Source organism: Gallinula chloropus (genome assembly GCF_964237585.1).
Source record: "Gallinula chloropus genome assembly, chromosome: 1".
NCBI classification, from domain to species: Eukaryota; Metazoa; Chordata; class Aves; order Gruiformes; family Rallidae; genus Gallinula; species Gallinula chloropus.
The window spans coordinates 144,718,520-144,738,274 of NC_140085.1; the positions used below are offsets into that span (position 1 = coordinate 144,718,520).

General features: G+C 42.4%; 1 protein-coding gene across 2 annotated transcripts in view; it reads right to left on the bottom strand.

Annotated features, from left to right (window-relative positions):
- RNF149 (ring finger protein 149) overlaps positions 1 to 19,755 on the bottom strand; it is a gene marked incomplete at its 5' end in the record, with an annotated part of 30,651 nt that overhangs the window by 2,455 nt on the left and 8,441 nt on the right. Inside the window, 7 exons of one of the 2 annotated variants that reach the window (XM_084265668.1) lie at positions 1,523 to 3,650; positions 4,015 to 4,210; positions 6,382 to 6,411; positions 6,940 to 7,036; positions 8,054 to 8,136; positions 10,968 to 11,036; positions 17,601 to 17,851. In XM_084265668.1, coding sequence (XP_084121794.1) covers positions 3,592 to 3,650; positions 4,015 to 4,210; positions 6,382 to 6,411; positions 6,940 to 7,036; positions 8,054 to 8,136; positions 10,968 to 11,036; positions 17,601 to 17,851 — 785 coding nt within the window. In that variant the 3' untranslated portion in view covers positions 1,523 to 3,591. The remainder of the gene's footprint in view (positions 1 to 1,522; positions 3,651 to 4,014; positions 4,211 to 6,381; positions 6,412 to 6,939; positions 7,037 to 8,053; positions 8,137 to 10,967; positions 11,037 to 17,600; positions 17,852 to 19,755) is intronic. The other variant, XM_084265669.1, reaches the window with a different exon arrangement.

The following is a 19,755-nucleotide window of genomic DNA, read 5'->3' on the forward strand; positions in this document are numbered from 1 at the left end:
GGAGTTACTGCTATCTAATCAAACTTCCACAGTATACACAACCTCCTCCAAGCATTGCTTACAGCCAAAGAATCCAGTCTAGGGGCAATTAGTAAAAGAAACCCACAATTCTCTAGTAAAATTGGTACTGCAAGCAACTAAACTCATGATTGATATGCATTTAGATCTGAAATGGTCACAGTCTGGGTTTGCTTGCTATCAAGTGTGAAAGCTGAAGCTGCTTTAAAGTTATTTATGATCAAATTTATTCTCCAATTAAAATAAATTCTCATTTACTGATAACCCGAGACTTCTGAAGAGAGAGGGCCTCTAGCCTCCCTTTAAACACCAGTCTATTTTGACATGTTCACAGCTCCTTTTTACCACTACCTGAACCCCACAGGTTTTCTCCCCATCAGTGCCACTGAACTAGCCAAGCTATACCAATGAGCACAACACCAACAGCGCTCAGCCCATGACAACAGCAGCACCCCTTAGCCCTGGCTTGGGATCTTCCCCACCCAATTCATTCAGCATGGCCATTGCTGGGGGGTGTCTGTTTCCTGTGGGTGCTGTGTGTGTTAGCTTTGTGTACCCGTACCCCATGAATGCCTCCGAGCAAGAAACCCTCTGCAGAATCCGACAGAGAGATGGAGGTCTCTGAGAGGTTCCTGTATGTTTTATGAGAAGGAGATGGGGTTGGGGGCAGAGGGAACCCACACCACACACAGCACGGGCTCCCACATTAGGCAGGACATAGCCTAAGCAGAAGAGTTAGATGAAAGAGTCTCCAAAGGGTAGGGAAGGGAGTCACAAGGCACCTACCCTGCAGAAACACCCCACTGCAGAGATAGACACACTAGTTCTGACCTTCACATAAACTCTTGGTAGTTCAAGTGCCAGACATCAGAAACACCAGTTTGATCCCACACAGCAGGGCCAGATCAGCTAAGTCTGGGAACCTGCATGTACCTATAAGCTGCTTCCACCTGTTCACTCTGAAAGCCACCAGTTTGAGTTACAAGAGTGTGTGCTAAGCTTCACATTTCTAATTCTCTTGCTTTTGATTTAAGCTCCATCCCCTGTCTCTCTCCTGTCCTGTCCTTTTCAGTGTGTCACTTTTTGCTGACACCTGTCAGCTTTCCGGCTGAGGTCAGACTAACGATTCGCTTCAAAGGGTTTTTGTCACTGTGCTCCCAAGGAGAGCAAACTGCTTGCAGGAGGCACTTCAATTCGGCCTTTTTTGTCATCATTCCTCAGCAGCACAACTGGCCTTACCAGACCTAACTGTATCAAAGTCAGCTGTGCACAAAGAAATCAACTGGACTGAAGCAACTGTAACTACTCTTGTGAAAGGCTGAAATGAAACTGCTGCAGTGCCAGCATCAGAAACGTACTCCTAGAAATCTTCACTCAGGCGCTGCTCTGCACCCATTTCTTAGTTTGCTGGTTCTATTTAGCTCTCCTTCCAGCTTTCTGCCAGATCTCAGCTTTGGTTCTCGAGAAAAGTACATAGGTATTACACAAAAGCTGAAGCACTCACCACATTTCTCCCCTCCAGCTTGAATATTGTGCTGCAGGTATCAGCAAGACACAATCCACAGACTGACGAGACTTCTCTTGGCAACGCCTTCTGGTTCCTCCTTGAGCTAGAGTTTAAACCCTCTCAACGTTTACTACACCAATGTTCAGTTTTGTGTTAAGGAAGAGGGAGAAGACTTAGATTGTAATATCGAAGAGACAGTTAAAAAGGCAGTTCTGGAAATGTTGACGAGCTTCTTTTGGAGACATCCACGTCCCGAGACGTTGGTTTGGTTGAGTTGTGGGTTGGTTTTCATTTGTTCAGTGTTGGAGACGGTCGGTCAGCCGTGTTTCCATTCTCATGTGCTTCTTGTAAGATAAAGGCATCACAAAAACTTGCATCTGCTGGTGACATCAGAACTACAACCTGACAATTCTCCAGTAAACCTAAAAGTTACACTCCTACAGGGAAGAGGCAGATTATTTTTGTTTTTAAATTAGGCATTAACAGGAGTATTTTGAAGGAAATTTAGGGTGAAACATCTGCTCTGCGAAGTAGAAGTTCAGATTATATTTCCCCAGCTGAAACCTCTGTCATTTCTGGAACATTCATTCTAAAATTAAAAAAAGTTATTGCTTCTATTGAAGCTCAATATAAGTTAGAAAAAGAATTGCATATTTTCTTAAAAACATTCCAAATATACATCTTAAACCCAAAAATGCACTCTAAAACAAACGTCTAGTAAAAGACACCGTTTTAAGCAACCTATAGGAACAGCTTTACAAAAGAAAACTGAGGAATGTCGCGTATTATAACATGACAACGCTAAGATCCTAAACCACTTAACACTCTTATTAATAAAAGTAGTGTTTTAAATATATGTATTTCTTTACAAAACAGTTTAGCAATTCCTTATACCGCTTACAGTATATAAATATTTGAATAAGAGGTCATAGTGGGAGATGCCAGGATTTATGTTTACTCTCAGATGCTTCAGGTTTCTTAAGTGTTTTGCTATAAGGCACAATACTGCTAATCTAAAAGAAAGGAATAAAAGCTAGTGGCAAACCCAGTCAAAACTCCTATTGTGGATTATCTAAGAGAAGGATTCCAGCATCTCCATGCAAAGGAAAAGGAGGAAAAAAAAAAACCAAACAATGAAACAAAACCCAAATTTTGTAGCTCCTAAGAAACTGTTGCAATTTGTACATGAAGTGGGACGGGATGGGAGCAGGAAGGAGGAGGAATTAAGTAAATTCTTATAAATAGACTAATAAATATATTTTAACCATAATTAGCCCTTTACCTCTGTTCTACTGAGTTTAAGATTGAAAGAGGTAACCAGTGTGCATATACCTAAGTAAGTCTACATGCTCAGCACGTGAAGACCGCCTAGCACAACCTATTACTGCCAAATTCAGTACAAAAGTTATTGAGATGAAGAAAGTCTCCTTTTCTCTCAGCATCCACCCCGAGTAGAACACGTTACAAGATCAAATGAGTATCTGCTTCACGTAAGGAGAGTTGCAACTAGTGATCTTCTTCATTGCAAAAAGGAAAAAAAATAATAAAAGAAAAGGATATGCAACATACCCACAACATCATTTGCTTCCTTCAAGGTTAGATTATGTCTTTTCTAAGAATATCCATCTCCAATTACAACAGATCAGAACTTTCAGAGCTTTTTAATAGTTGTAGTCTTGTAAGTGTTCTCCGTGTGTACATACTGAATGTAAATAGTGCATCCAAAATATTTACCCATTAGACGTTCTACATTGTTTTCACTGCCTAGTCTTCATCTTTGTTACAGCCCTCTGGAACACAATGACATTGTAACAATGCTTACAGAAAAAGGGTTATTGCATCTTTTTTTTTGTTTTAGGATGAGACATCCAGAGGAGATTTTATAAAATCCTCCTGTGTACAAAATTCTTAGTTATTAGCCCTTTTGGAACACCAGCTAGAAAAGTTTGAAAGGTAAAATAATTTACATTGTTATTTTTTCCATTAACTAGACAAAAGTCCAGACTACTTAAATAAAAAATAATAGTTCTTCAACAGTCTATTCAAGGTATCTTCCATGAAGCAGTTCAGTGGGAGTTTCCATTAGATAGATGTTCTCCGTGCCGGTTATTACTGACATCCACATCTAGAAGCCGGGAATCAGAATAAAAATTGTTTGTCCATTTACCATTTCAAGATGCTTTATCTGCCACATTACTCCAAACTCTGGCAACAAATTTCATATTTATATATACACCTCAGGTTCTCAAGCTCCTCTGGGTAAGTAACCCTCCTAACTCACTGTTTACATCTTACCCCCCTGCCCCAAGACCAGTTTTTCCTCCAGCTTGACACAATTCTCTCAAAATCTACCTGTTAGTGTATTGAGTGACACCACTCAGCTGGGTCCCCACCACAACAGCACTAACATCACTTGGGGAACGGCTTCTTCTCATGCCATGAATGGCATTTGGGATTCTCAAGCGGCGAGAAACTGAACCGTGACTTACCAAGTAGCGCTGTGGTTTCACCTGCGTCCTCTTTCAGACTGGTGCACTGCAACACAGACTCGTTGGTGGAGGAAGCTGACAACTCACTGACTTCGTTTCTGTCATCATCCTGCAGAGCGATGCTCAGGCTCCCCACTGAAACGCTGCCGCTGATCGATTCGGGTATCGGGACTTCAAGTACGTCTTCGGGGTCCCCCTGTAAAATTGAAGACATTTAGCTGACACTTCTCTCTACCATTGGGCATCGACGTTTCTCCATGTTACCACTCTGTTACCCCACCTTCTGGGGAAAAAAGGCCCTTTTGTGGGGGGGGCCTGTTATCTATGCACCCAGGAGTAGTGCTGAGCAGCGTTTACTTCCCATGGTACTGCCTGACTGCAGGGAAAGCAAGCCAAGCCAAAGAGAAGCCACTTCTTCAGAGCCACCCCAAGGCAGAGAGCAGCAACAGGAGTCGTCACCCCAGCCAGCCTCTCAGGTGGAGTATTTCAACCGCGCCCAACAGTACTGCCACAGCCTGGTTAGGGGCACGCTGAACACATCCAAAGTCCTCACTGAACAAACCTATTGATCCTTTATGAGTTTGTGGAAGCCTCTGGTTTTCACTGCAGTAGTTGGGCAAGCTTAGGCTTTTTTTTTTTTTCCCCTTTTCCCCTGGATGAGCAAACTTTTGACATCAGAACAAAACTCCCTCCTCCTCTACCCGCAGCCTAGCTTTAAGCCTGTTCCAAAAATGCAAATATGCTGGCTTGTCACTTTGCAGGAACAAAACATCTGCAGCACAGGCAAAGGAAATTTATTTCACCTATTGTGTAGCACGAGCTATTTCTGATCCATTCTGAAGGTTAATTAGAAGTCCTACACGCACAATTCTGTTCCTAAAATTAAACAGACTACCTTCACTAAGCCACTGATACACTGACATTATTTATACATAAGCAAGCAGCTGCAGTACAAGTAGCTATTCTGTGGGCTTCAGGACTGTATTCTTCCCCTCCTCAAACAATCAGCAAAGGCCCATCTTAAGATGTATGAAAATCTAGGCTGGTTCTTTCTTTCTTTAGCACCAAAGCAGCATATTTTAAAATATACTTAATTTTAAAATAAGCTACAGAACTGCTACAATTGAACATAAGATGCATGTGACACTGATCCCTACATGTGTGGGCAGGGGGGGGGCACAGACATGATTTTGGTTTTCAAAACTTTGGCAGTTGAAGCAGCACTGGAATTACAAGATTCAACAATGCTTTACCAAATCAGTCAGACATGCTGAACTGCAGCTCTTTTTCTTGTAAGAAAGAGCATACTGCAGAACTAGAGCACCGAAGTCTGCTCTTCACAAAAGAAAAGCCAGGTAACAGGATTTAGTGCCTCCCTTCAGCCCAAGGCACTTAAATTTTTAAGCATCTGAAGTATTTATTTTCTGCAAAACCGAACTGGCTTTTCAGCCTCTTTGCAGAAGGTTTTGGAGATCTCTATAATAAAGGCTGCACGTTCTTGCCTGGAGTTATGTCACTCAGCGAGCACGCTGCTGAAAGCAGCTGCCTTGCTCTTCGTGCTTTTTTCCTCCTCACACCAGTAAAAAAAGAAATTCACACAACCACTCTACAAACTAGCTCAGGCAATCTGGATCAGGCTGAAAACTAAGATAAGGGAAAAAAAATCTGGATTATCAATGCATAAGCGGGAAACATTTCCCTTATTCCATTAAAAAAAAAAAAAGAACCAGGTTCCTGTATTTAATATATTCCCATTCAACCTGCTTTCCAACATTCATTTTGCCTAACAAGCAAAGGAAGTATTACTCCTCCTCATTAGGCTTGGTATCAGTATCCTCTGCAACAGCATGAATTCAAGGAATAAAAGCATCCTGAAGGTTCTAGTATTTCTGCTTGCAGCCTGCGTGCAAAAGGATACATCCTTCTGCACATAACATGAGTTACATCAGCTCCAAGAACTGAAAGCAAGCAAAAGAAAAGCAGCAAGCTGCTAACATAACCCCATTAGAGTAATAATAGCTACTGCACACGACAAAGACTGCGACTCTTGGGTAAAGGCTGGCTTAACAGACAGAAGCACCACAGTCTGTAGATATATTACCCAGCAAGAGTACTGCTGCCTGTGACAGAACAAGGTAATTCGTAAAAGTCTTCCACAGACCTGCTAAGTCTCTGCAGGGAAAGAAGAGAGAAGCTAGGCAAAATGCAGACCTAGTCTATGAAAGGCAGGTCCCTGAAACCAAAGAACACCCCTGTTTTCTAAAGATCTCATTAGGTCAGTAGAAGAGAGAAGAGAGAGGTACATTCACGCCTGTGGCATTTTAGTGGAACTCAAGACTATTTATCAACAGTGACCGAGTAACCTACCGCATGTGTCTTCATCTCTCTTTTCTGGTGCTGTCAGAAAGAAATGAGAGCACATCATTTTCTCTACTTAACCAATTTCTGGTGAATGTCTTTAGGAAGTAGTGGCTCATTTACAGGGATAAAACACTGGGCATATGTGGAAGATGACAAACACTCTAGAAGAAAAACTGTAATTTCTCCCTTTGAATTGCAGTTCTCAACAAGATTTAAAGTATATGCTCTGGACCTACTGAATTAAATTATATTTTTGCAGTTTGGGCAAACTGCCTTGCCTCTGCTAACTCAACTTCCTTACTACCCTCAGCTGGAGACAGGGAAAAAAAAGTTGGTTACCACAGAAGAGTACAGAGAGGATTCATAAGCTGCTCAATACACCGTTTAGGCTCTTACCCATTAAATTCCCTTATTTTTCTGGTTCTCACTGAATTACTCTTGCATCTTTGCCCAGCTTCTTCAGTCTCATCAAGTAACAACTGTTCTCATTCTGAACAGTCACATGAAGTCTTGCCTCCCATACTGTACTTGTACCTTGAAGGTTAAAGTAAGTGTGCAACATACCCAGTATCCCAAAGCTTTGATAACGTCTAGTTTACACATTGGACAGGTTCGGTGGTCCAAAAGCCAAGGGTCAATGCACGTTCTGTGGAAGATGTGCCTAAAGAAAAGAAATGCCCTTTAGAACTCAGCATGAAAGCCACGCTGGTTTTGGCTGGGATAGAGTTATTTCTTCACAGGAAGGAGCCTGTGCTTTGGATTTGTGCTGGAAACAAGTGTTCATAACACAGGGATGGTTTTGTTCTTGCTGAGCAGCGCTTACACACAGTCAAGGCCTTCTCTGCTTCTCACCCCACCAAGTGAGCAGGGTGGGGGCACACAAGGAGTTGGGAGAGGACACAGGCAGCTGACCCAAGGGATATCCATACCATATGACATCATGCTCAGCTTATACAGCCGGGGGAAGGGGAGAAGTTGGGGACATTCAGAATGATAGTGTTTTCCTGGGGATGGCTGAACACCTGCCTGCCCCAGGGAAGTGGGGAATTAATTCTTTGCTTTGTTTGCACTCGTGACTCTTGTTTTGCCCATACAACTGTCTTAATCTCAACCCACAAGTTCTCACTTTTACTAACACAATTCTCTCACCCATCCTGCTGGGGAAGCAGGCAAGCAGCTGCGTGGGGCCAGGCTGCTGCTGGGGTTAAACCACAACAGAGGTATCACGAAAGCCACACACTAGTCCTTCGATCCATACCCAAGCTGCTATGTTAAACACTCACCCCATGCCTCTATAACCCTGACAATTAGGAACTGCTCGTTTTACTAGGACAGACATAACAGTAAGTTCTGAAAGCATCTTTTTTCATGCTAGCTTTCTGATGTAAGAGATGTTACCAGCCTCAAGGACACCACAGAAATACCAGTTCAACAGTGTACTTCTAACTTAATAGTAGGGAGGCTCTGCTTAACTCCCACACTTCTCCCAGTTGCTCCTTTTTCCCTGCATAAACACAAAGTGCTACACGGTCTCCTGGTGCCCTGCAGCATGTAAGATGCCTACAAATGTCACAGCTTCAGCTCTGCCACCAGTGTTTCAGAAGACTTTCCAGGAATCTCATCAGGTGTTTCTTAGGGGAAACGTGCTCAGGAGGAAAGAATAAAGACAGCAACTTACTTGCATGGCAGAATTCGGACAGTGTCTCTCAGTTTATAGTTCTCAATGCACACAGCACAGTTTTCCACATCAACATCTAAACCCTAAAGATGACAACACATTTAAATGCATTACTCCACAATCCATTCATTAAATACATGAATCCACATTTCATTACTGAGTAAGTTTTATGTAACAGCTAGCTTCACAGAACATAAAATATATTAAGTGGTTCAGCAAACAAAAATATCTCCCTCATTTAATTCAAGATTCCATGAAGAGGTTATTTGATCAAGTGATACCAAGTGCTAAAAGCAGACTAACTTTTTCTTATTTAAATAGCCTTAAGTGATTTGCTAAGTCTCAAGCATTGGCTTTGCTCACAGGAACACAACAGAAATTCAGTTCAAAGTACTATAAAACAAAGGCATTTTAAAAGGGGCCAACTTAGATGAAAGTGCATAATCTAAGTCTTAACAGACGGTCCCAAAGACCTGCAAGTACATAAGCAGGACAAGATTCTTGGGGTTGAGTACTGCAAATCCCTTCTTCCCCATTTTTTTTTTTTTTATACCATATCCTAGCAGATATCCCATGGTAGCTAGAAGAAAGGTGAAGTATGGAAAATTTGGGATGGTTTTGAAACTTCTCTGTAAGCTCACACCAGACAGCTGAAAACCAGTATTTCCCCACCTCAATTTATTTGTTTCTACACGTTAAATATCTTTCCTAACAGGTCTTACTGCTTTCTTGAAGCTATGCTTATAGCTGCAGTGCAAATACGATCGATATCTCCAGACAAAAGAAACAGTTCAATATTAATTGGGCTGTACAAGACATAAGTATTAGATGAACAGAGAGCATTCCCATTTATCCCTCACAAAATAAGTATTTTATGTTTACTGCTTATTGAAGCACTTCATTTTCATTACCACAAAGAAATGAATCAGTACTGCAAGCAAACTTCAAGTTCAAGGCAAACTGAACTTGCATGCTATCCTCCTTTGCATGCTATCAACTTACATAATTAATGCCTTAAATTCCCAAGTAAATGAAATTAAGACTTTTTTACATATAAGCAAATATTTATTCTATAACAAATTGGGTTTTATTCTGTACAAGAGAGAAAGACCCAGCATACTGTATGTAGCACATACCCAAAGGAGTGTCCATTTTACAATAATCCCATAAGCTTCTCAGCAAAGATCTACATGATAGCAAGTGTACTTTTAAAATATTGACCTATTTTTAGTTAAATACGTCAACCACAAGTCAAGTCATAATGAAAGTCTGTACTGTTGTCACAATAAAATGGCTGAAAGGAAGTATTTAAAGAAAAAAAAATATGCATGTTTACAGAGTAGATGGGACTGTATTTCCAGATAAATTTACATTGGTTCATGAAAGTACCTCTGCATCAAGTTAAATTTGTTGATAGGAAGCTGATTCAAATCATATTAAAAGACACGATTTACCAAGCAGAAAACCTCTACTTTGAGAGATTTTAATCTAATCTCACTCTACTTTAACTAAGATGGCATTCAGTTACAAACAACATACTACGACACTTCAATTCCCCCATTTTATTTATTTTAGTCAAGCCTATATTGATAGGAAGGAACCACCTGCTACACTGCAAAAATATCATAATTCAAATACTTTAGTACTTTACTGAACATCAAGCTAAAAGCAGTTAACAGCTTCCTGGTGGTTCCCACCATAGGTTTCATCATGACCCTTTTGCATCCACTGCTTCCTATGCTGATGCTCTGCTTTGATACCGCTTTACACAAGTTTTGCTTCAATTTCGCCTTTCTTGCTCTCTGATCTCACCATTGTGTGAGCAGAAGTACAAACACCCCTCTGTTCACAGCCTGAAACAGATTACTTTTTGATGGAATTTAGAATATAATTAAAAAGACAGAAATTGTGGTAAAACACTACTTAAAAATGCTGAATGCATTTGAGGAAATGAGGCGAGTTCAAAGGCAGCCGGGTGCTTTTCGTTTCCAAACTGGTTTACGGCATGAAGGAGACTTTCTGACCTGAGCCCAACAGCTTCTGCTGAGCCACGGCGTTTAAACTTCTTACACATAAATGTCCTTTCTCACCTTCATTTCATTCATGGATTAAAAAACTAATCCTTGTTTTTCATCTCTGAGCAGATCAGTCCGTAAGGCAAATAAGGGTGGGAAAAAATGTCAATGTAGTAGCTGCAGTTTAGCCAAACTGATTTACCATCTGGGATCACAGTTGCCTCAAACTCTTGACTAAAATAATACTTTCAAAACCTTGGCTTTTTTAACTTCCTCTAATCTAATACAGCCATGAGTTCAGGCTACATGCTGTCCAAGATAACTTTTTGAAAGCTGTTTTAATTTTTAAAATAGCTTCAATACATAGAAATGTATGTCTAAAAAATTTACGCTTCAAGTAGATCCATACAGCTCCTTTAATGCATTGTATGCCAAAAGATGAAGCAAGTGCTTCATTTTCCAAAGCTTTTTAGATTTCTAAGACCTTCAGATCAATAAAATAAAAAAGATGGATGTTCTTTTATGAAAACAAAGCATTACATCAGCTCTAAGAACTGCGCAATCGATCGGTCCTAGGAAGTATTTTGCAATCCACTTGTTGATGTTTTCAAGTGCTGGTAAGATATCAGTGCTTCCCCATCTCTACAGTATCAGCCCTGTAGTCTCCTACAAGGTTCTGTATAACCAGGTAGTACTTGCAACAAAACAGCCTCACATTTTAAGTAGCTCAGATTTGACTCTTCATTTTTAAGCCTGGCCTTCTACGCAAAGGTGCTAAAGTGAGCCTAAAATTCTAAGGGTCACCCTGCAACTACACTGTGAGAATTTTAGTTTAAATTCTATGAAGGCATTACACCAACTTCTAAATTGTACAGCACCAATCATAGCCACTGAATTACCTTGTCTCCACGTTTCACAGTATGCAGCTGAAGCTGGCTGATTGCTTTCTTGGTTTCTTTCCTGTGTCCCTTGAAAAAAGATTTTAAATATTAGTACGTGAGTTAACTCTTAAGAGTTACATTTCACAACTTTCAAATACTTCCCATGCAGATTACTACGGCTTCTGAACGCACTGAAAGATTCATCTCTGGCAGGCTAATTTGTTCACAAGCTACCCCCAGCCACCCAATGCTGAAGAACTGCAAGGTTTGCATTCTTGGGGCACAGCAGCAAACATCATCTGTGAGCATCATGCTCTCACAATGAACTCGACCAGTGCAGAACTACGGGGACAGAGTTGACATACACATCCTCATAACACGACCGCCAGCGCTGAGAGCCTTCCCACACAGGAAAACTGACCCTAGTTCTGGCTTTAAAGGTATGGGAGCTGAAGCAACAGCTGTATAACCAGCTGTTCTGGCTGGGCGAGCCCCTGAGCCAGCAGCACTGTAGGCTTTGCACAAGCAGGAGGGAAGGTGGAATCCTGCCGGGCAGCCCACAGCTGGCCACCGGGTCAAAAGGCTGCGGCAGCTCCGAGCGCTTCCCCCTGGGTTAAACACAGCCTCACACATTACACAAAGCTTCACACTGAAAGGGCACATTATGCAGAGGAGGGAGACAGGAGGAAGGCTTAGCAGACATGAGAAACCATATTGGGCTTCTATACAGGAACAGTCCTGATTATGCACAGAGGGGAGGCAAGAGAAGAAAGCAGTACTGTGCTCTGAGACAAAGCGCTGGCTACTGCTAGAAACCGAGAACCTCAACACTCCCAATTAACAGATGTTGATCTGTCTAGCAGTGACCCTCACTGATGAAATACCAGAGAGGGATAAAAGAAAACCATAATGGCAGCTTTTCTCTGAAATGGTAATTACAGTGACTCATACCATTTTACAAACTTGTAGGATTGAAAATTGCGACTTTTGTACTTTTTGTGATGTTAAAAAGAATTAGTCTGAAAGTTCTCTCAGGAATGGACAACCACCAGCAGCAGCCTATTCCACCTTCTGTATCATCCCAGGGTTTTCTGCAGAGTCCTGTTTCATCTTCAGTAGCACGAAGCTCTTCCGAGGATTTACTGCTGAACTGATGTTAGAGTAAGTCTTTGAACACCACCTTTCCCCTTCACTTAGCAGCTACTCAGTAACTTACTTTATTAAAGCATGGTGTACTCAACTCCCAAATTTTCATTCCACTGAAGTCAATAAGCCAAGCAAAATAACATTCCGGTCAGAAAAGTGGCTTAAAATTCTTTTCAGGTTTCTAATTGTAGATCTTCAGCAAGATATTCACAGTATTCTCAAACTTTGCATGGTTTTATACACTTTTATTTTCAATGGCCTTTAAAAAAGAAGAGTTGAGGAACAGCGGCACGACCACTATTAAATTGCTACACGATTTCATGTAAGAAGCAGCTACATGACAAGCCCAATGGCAAAATCTATTACAAGTTTGTGGTCCATATTTCTGGGAAGCATAACATTTAACCTAAAAAATGCTCTTAAAAGTACTTACAGAGCATTTGAACTTCCCTTGGCATTAATCATCTGTCCTGCTTTTTGGCTGGGATAATGTCAACTTTCACAAGAAGCTGACAAGGAACACAGCCAGGACAGCTGACCCAAACTCACCAAAGGGATGCATCATACAGCATCATGCTCTGGATATAAAGGGAGCTGGCATGGGACAACCAATTGATGCTTAGGGACATGCTGGGCATTGGGCTTGGACAGTAACCAAACTGCACTATCTGCTGCTTTATATATTCTAATAAGTACTGTTATTTTCCACTTCCTTTGCTATCCCAGCAAATCGTCCTTACCCCAACCCAGAAGTTGTACCTTTTCCTTCCAATTCTCCTCTACATCCCACCAGGGAGAGGAGTGAGCAAGCAGCAGCTACCAGCTGGGAAACTGTTACAGCCCTTTTTGGTGCCAAACTTGGACACAAAGAGTTGAGATAAGTACAGATCTGTCCAGAACATGTTAAACCAAAGTTGTTACATGAATTTGTTATATTAGGTGAATAGTTGCTAGTCACAACGGTGGTACCACAAACCCTTACTTTGTGGTATGTATATTCCCTGCAGCATTGTTCATCACCTCTGGGAGAGGGGGGTGGGATTTTCATTTTGCTATACTGTGTGATATTGACTTATGATACAGTATCATCACTGGTCATGAGGTTATGCTGGCATTTGTACGTGGCATTGCTGTTATGCCTGTATTCAGATGACATCTCTTGGAATTCATTAATAATCAGAGCAAATCAATAGGCAGGACAGAAGAGGATACTTTCTCCCATTCTTTTACCATCCCTTTTCTCCTCACGCTACACACCACAAGGGACCCTGGGGTTTTATCTGCAGGACCACTGAGAGCAAATGAATAAATGGGATAGAAAACCCACCTCGGCCCTAAAGACATGACTACATGAGTTGCAAGGAGAGAATCAGAAAAAGAGATTCTTCCAGGAAAAATGCCACTCCAGTTTCCAGTGAGTTCCCCAGACTGAGTGGAAGGCCTGACCATACTTATGATCCTCCTGAAGGGTCTTCTAAGTTACACTTAGAAGAAGTGAGTCAATAAGACAATGACCAGGATTACTGTATTATAGGTGCCCTGCCTCCAGCCAGGCAGAGGAAAGGACAATTGGGTTTATCAGACTGTGAATCCAATGGCTTGGCACATCGGTTCCGCAAATGTATAAGGCTCTAGAGGACACTGGTGTGGTGTATCTTAGTGCCATCAAGGGAATAAAAATTTCTGGAGTGACAGGAGGATCCCAACAGCTAACTGTATTGGGAGCTGAAGTAAGCCTAATTAGGAATGAGCGGCACACACACCCCAGTGTGGCCAGCCCAGAGGCTCCATGCATCCTAGGCACAGACTACCTCCAGAGGGTATATCAAGGACCCAGAAGGGTACCAGTGGGGTTTTGGCATAGCTGCCTTAGAGATGGAGAAAATTAGGCAACTATTTACCTCACCTGGTCTCTCAGAAGACCTTTCTGTTGTGGGTTTGCTGAGGATCAAAGAACAGCAGGTGCCATCTGCTACCACAATTATGCACCAGCAGCAGTATGCCGCCAACCGAGACTCCCTGACTCCCATCCATAAGCTGATCTGTCAACTGCAGAGTCAGGGAGCGATCAGCAAGACTCACTCACCCTTTAACAGTCCCATATGGACAATGCAGAAGTCTGAGGGAGACTGACAGTAGGCCATCGTGGCCTGAAGTTACACTGCCTCCGAGTGCTGCTGTGCTCAACGTGCTGGAACTTCAATTGAACTGGAGTCAAAGGCACCCAAGTGGCCACAGTTGATGCTGATAATGCATTTTTGTTGATCCCTTATGCAGTAAAGTGCAGGCCACAGTTTGCCTTCACATGGGAGGGGCATCCAGTACACCTGGAATCTACTGCCCAGGGGTAGAAACACAGCCCCACTGTTTGTCATGGACTGATCCAGGCTGTGCTGGAACAGGGTGAGGCTCCAAGAACACCTGCAACACACTGACATCATTGTATGGGGCAACACAGCACAAGAAGTTTGTGAGAAAGGTGAGAAAACAGCTGAAATTCTTCTGAAAGCCAGTTTCAATCCACCTGGGCTGCCCCACTGTGGCAAGCTATTGCTGCCCAGCCAGAGAAGGTAGTTGTAAAACCCTGTTACACAGATGTCCACACACCCAAGAGTTGAGCCACTAAGGAACATCAAAACAGCCAGAGGGTGGGTCAGGCTGCTAAGATTGAAGAGACTCGGGTAGATTTGGACTGGCAATATAAGGGTGAGTTATTTATAGCTCAGTGGGGCCACGACAACTCAGGCCATCAAGGAAGAGATGCAACATTTAGATGGGCTCATGACTGAGGGGTGGATGTGACCATGGACACTACTGAAGTTATCCATGACTGTGACACATGCACTGCAATCAAGCGAGCCCAGCAGTTAAAGCCTCTCTGGTATGGAGGAGGATGGCTGAAATACAAATACGGGGAGGCCTGGCAGATAGATTACATCACTCTCCCATAGACCCACCAAGGCAAGCACCATGTGCTTACAGCTGTGGAAGCAGCCAGCAGCTGGCTGGAAACATACCCCATGCTCCATGCCACTGCCCAGAATACTGTTCCTGGACCTTAAAAAGCAAGATGGCACCCTAGAAAGAACTGAGCCAGACTATGGGAGTCATTTCCCCGAACAACCTCACAGACACCTGGGCCAAAGTGCATCAGGGGGGCATATCACATCCCCCACCATGCATCAGCCTCTGGGAAGGGCTGCTAAAAGCTACTCTAAAAGCAACAGGTGGTGGGACCTCCAAACACCAGGATACACATTCAGCAAAGGTCACCTGGTCAGTTCTGTGGGTCTACAAGCTGGCCCTGCCCAATTGGAAAATGTTACATACTGTAGGAGACAGTCCCCATAGTGTGTATGAGTATGTTAGGGAAGACAGTCTGGGTTAGCCCTGCTTCAGGCAAAGGCAAACCCATCTGTGGGATTGCTTTTGCTCACAGACCTGAGTGCACTTGGTGCATGACACAGAACGATGGGGGAGTCCCATGTGTACCTCAAAGGTATTTTATGTTGGGTGAGAACAGCCAATAAATTGAATTGGATTATGTAACTGCTAATTAACCCTGCCATTCTGTATCATCGCTACTACAACTGCTATATGCAGTGTCAACAGCATCACCCTAAGAATCACCCAAATTAATGAAGGATTAACTTTATGAAACTGAGCAAAGTGTAGGATCTGGGCATGACAGAGATGGCACAGAGTAAGGGGTGGATAATGTCCTGGTTTTCAGCTGGGATAGCATTAATTTCCACAAGAAGATGGGAAGTAGGACAGCTGACTCAAACTAGCCAAAAGGATATTCCATAGCATGTGACATCATGCTCAGTATACATATATGAATGCTGACCAGAGAAGAGACATCATTGCTGGGGACAAGCTGGGCAACAGGCTCCAGATGGTGAACAAACTGCACCATGTACCACATGCTCTGTATATTATTTTGTAACTATTGCTGTTGACATCTTCTTCTTTTCCTGTCCCAGTAAACTGCCTACAACCCCACCCATGAGTTTTAAATTTTTCTTCCAATTCTTCTCCCCACTCCACCAGAGACAGTGAGGGTCAGGGGTAACAGGTGCGAAAGTGGTCATGTGCTAGCTGGAGCTAAACCACAGCTCTACCCTAAAGCCAAGGTAACAGGAAGCAGCAGCTTTCTTCATCAAACTGTTACAACACAAACACACCCCTCTTTTTCTATAAATACTTCTCAAATTTTGTTTTCTTGAAAGTATTCTTAGAATGTAAGTGCCAAGACAAGTTCCAAAGCTTAGTAAAAAGCTCTAGGGAACCAACATTTCAAGTAGGCTGCAAGTTTAACCAACACAGAAATCCTATGTGTCACCATCAATCACTAAAAAAAAAAAAAAAAAGGGGAAATTAAGTATTTTCCCAAAAGATTCCTGCAAGTCCTAATCAAGTTCAGACTCCTAAAGGCAAACAAATTCACCTCCTTCCTCCCCTAAAGCTAGAATCTACATGTTCAAACAGAAGATAGGGGAAGTCCACAAGATAAGCAGTCATTTGAAACTTTTTTTTCTTCTGAACTAAGAATTTAAAAAACCACAGAGAACTGTTTGCTAAGAAAAACAAGTGCAACGTTCTTTTTTACTGTTAGTTGAAAACTCTGGTGGAGCTGCTGATGACCATGAAAGGAAACTAACCTATCTGCAAATGTTGAAAAGCACAGGGAAGTGGTATCCAAAGATACTTTCAAAAACTCAGCTGGACTAGCTCTTCAACAACTCCAAGCTGTTTAAGTGAATGAGGGGTTTGAATCAGATAACCCCCAGCAGTCTAATAACCTAAGTTACTCTATGAGGAAGTACTTCTCTCAGACGGAAAAAACAAATAAAGCTGACTTTTTTTTTAAGCCTGTCAAAGAAAAACAAGAATTTGGAAGGGGCAAATTAAGGAGCAAAGTTATTCCTTCCTGACCTTCCCAATACTCCTACCATTCTCAGTATTTCAGACAGTCCAGAAGAACTGAAACTCACCACACACGCTCCTTCTAGTCTGCTGTCATTCTACAGTGAATTAGTGACTCAAGTATCAAAAGCATCCTTCATAAAGCTTTAGAACAAAAATTTTAGCCCTAAAATTTGTTTGTGGATTTTAAGAAAAAAAATCAGCAGAGTTTCTCCACATTAGAGAAAAAAAGTCTGATTAGGGAAATTAGTACTTTCAGAATGAGAATACTTTTTTCATGTCTAAAGGAAGTTGAGTTAGATGACAAATCACAGAACAAGCTGCCTTTACTCCAGTTGTTGACAAATGCCTAATGTATTTCTCATGACTTCATACAGGTATCTAATAATCACAACTAGCCAAACTTGTGGTGCCAATTAGCAGGCTTATTAGCCTCGCTAACCATTACCAAGTAGCATTCTGTTAAAGCAGCAAGCAGGCACAGACTGTCAAGAACGCTTCAATAAGCCACCAAAGTGAGGCAACCGATCCGACAGGAGACAGTAAACACTCCAAAGCATCATCACCTTCCATTACCTGGTTTCCAAACTGTGACCCTGTGTACAGGAAGCGTTGTATGTAGTAAAAGATAAGCCAGGCAAGCGAGATTATCATCATGGTGATGAAGGCGATGGCCACAAACACCACTGACTGGCCGCTGATGTATTCCTGCACGTGCCGCGTGCCCACAACAATGCTCATTTTAACCGGGATCCCCCTTCGAACCGGCTCCAGGATCTCTATTCCTTTGGGATAGCCAACCATTATCACCACCGTATTTCCTGTTCCTGTTGGAGGGGGAAGAAGAAGAAAAAAGAAGTCAGTCCCCAGAGGGGAAAGAGTGGTGAGGTGCTGGAACAGGCTGCCCAGAGAGGTGGTGGATTCCCCGTCCCTGGAGGTGTTCAAGGCCAGGTTGGATGGGGCCCTGGGCAGCCTTGTGTAGATCCAGGCCTGGAGGTTGGTGTCCCTGCCTGTGGCAGGGGGGTTGGAACTCTATGATCCTTGGGGTCCCTTCCAACCCAGACCATTCTATGATTCTATGAAATGTCAGCGTCCTGGCTTGACAGTAGTTTGGGCCTCTGCTGTTAAGACCAGCGAGCGAAGTTATAGGAAAACCTCAGAGGTTTCTTCAGGCAGAGCAAGCTTGATATAACACTCATTAGCAAAGAGCCCTTTATTAACTTTATGAAACTCTCAAACAGAAGATTAACTTCAACAGATGCATCTTTGCTGTTCGAGGACCTCTACTCCCCGTTCCACATAGTGAGGTGGGACGTGGACACCAGGCAAATTAAAACCCAAGCAGGTGATACACATCTGGAAGTCACACAAGTTCTAACACATAACTCAGAACAGCTGGCCTTTCATTTGTCAAGTGCAGGAATTTTTAGCTGCAGCTGGAGACAGCCTGTGAACACCACAAAGAGACACATTCAATTAACTCTGAATCTGACTCCATAGCACAATTACACTGGATATGTGAACAAAAAAGAGAAAAAAGATTCAGGTATTTAATATTAAATTATATTAAATATTGAAATACTTAAAGATTATTCAATACTAAATATTCAAAATGCAGTGAAACTTCATGACAATGACTTGTCAAGAAATACACTGGGACTCTTGGGAGCACTGGGAACTGAAGGATTTTTCTATTATATTAAAACTTGAAAGAACTCAATCCATACAAAAAGGTACCTGGTTAAAAAACACTGACCTTTAAGCACCACACTGCCACCAGATCTAGTAAGATACTGTTAAAACCAACTAGCACAAAACAAAGAACTTCTGTGACTATAGTTTTACTCCATTTTGTCTGGAAGCATCTCCAGTATTCTCAAAACCATATAGCCTAAGTATTACAAAATACATTAAAAAACAAAGTAGTTGTTAAAAATGTCACCTTTTCACTGGCCTGTCCTATTTTATTTGAATAGTTCTTACTTCCTGCATACAAGCACTGCTATACACCCCTGATAAGTCACGGCCTTACAGATTACTTTGCACTCCTACCCCTGAGAAAGAGATAAACTAAGCTTGGTTCACAGTGGAAGCAGAGGAAGGGAGTGTGTGTGTGTTTCTAGCTGAAAAGCTGAAGCTGCAATGTCACAGCCACCTTTTTAGCTTCACATGATTACCTACCTGCGACAAGACCTCCCACTACTTCACGTCTTTTTCCCTCCTGGCTGTGTCAGATTCACTACTATGTCAAAAGAAATGGGTGTCTATTACAACATTACATCAACTGGGGATTTTCAAAACCCAAAGCAACATTCTGGACTCAACCAGCTCTCTGCCTAAGACACAAGTATTTCTATGAAATATTTAAAACAAACTCCTTTAGCTGAGGTGGTTCAGGCTGTGACACCTCATCAAGCTGGCCACACTGCCACCACACCAAGGAGAATCTGCAGTTTCACCTCTGTACACAGCAGCTCCTCCCTCCGTAAGGTACAGATGGCCTGCTATGGATGAAATACTAAAGGTTCCAGTTATTAGTTGAATAACCCTCCTACCTCAATGCCAGTCACCCTTTTTCAGCTTCACCTTACACAACCATCCTACTTCTGGTCACCTACTGTGAGAACCATTATACCTACAGGGCAGATCCAGGCACGTCCATGTGCTTAATCCACTGTAAGAGTTGCACGTAACACAAGGGGTGCATAAGGATGGCTAGGGAACACTACAG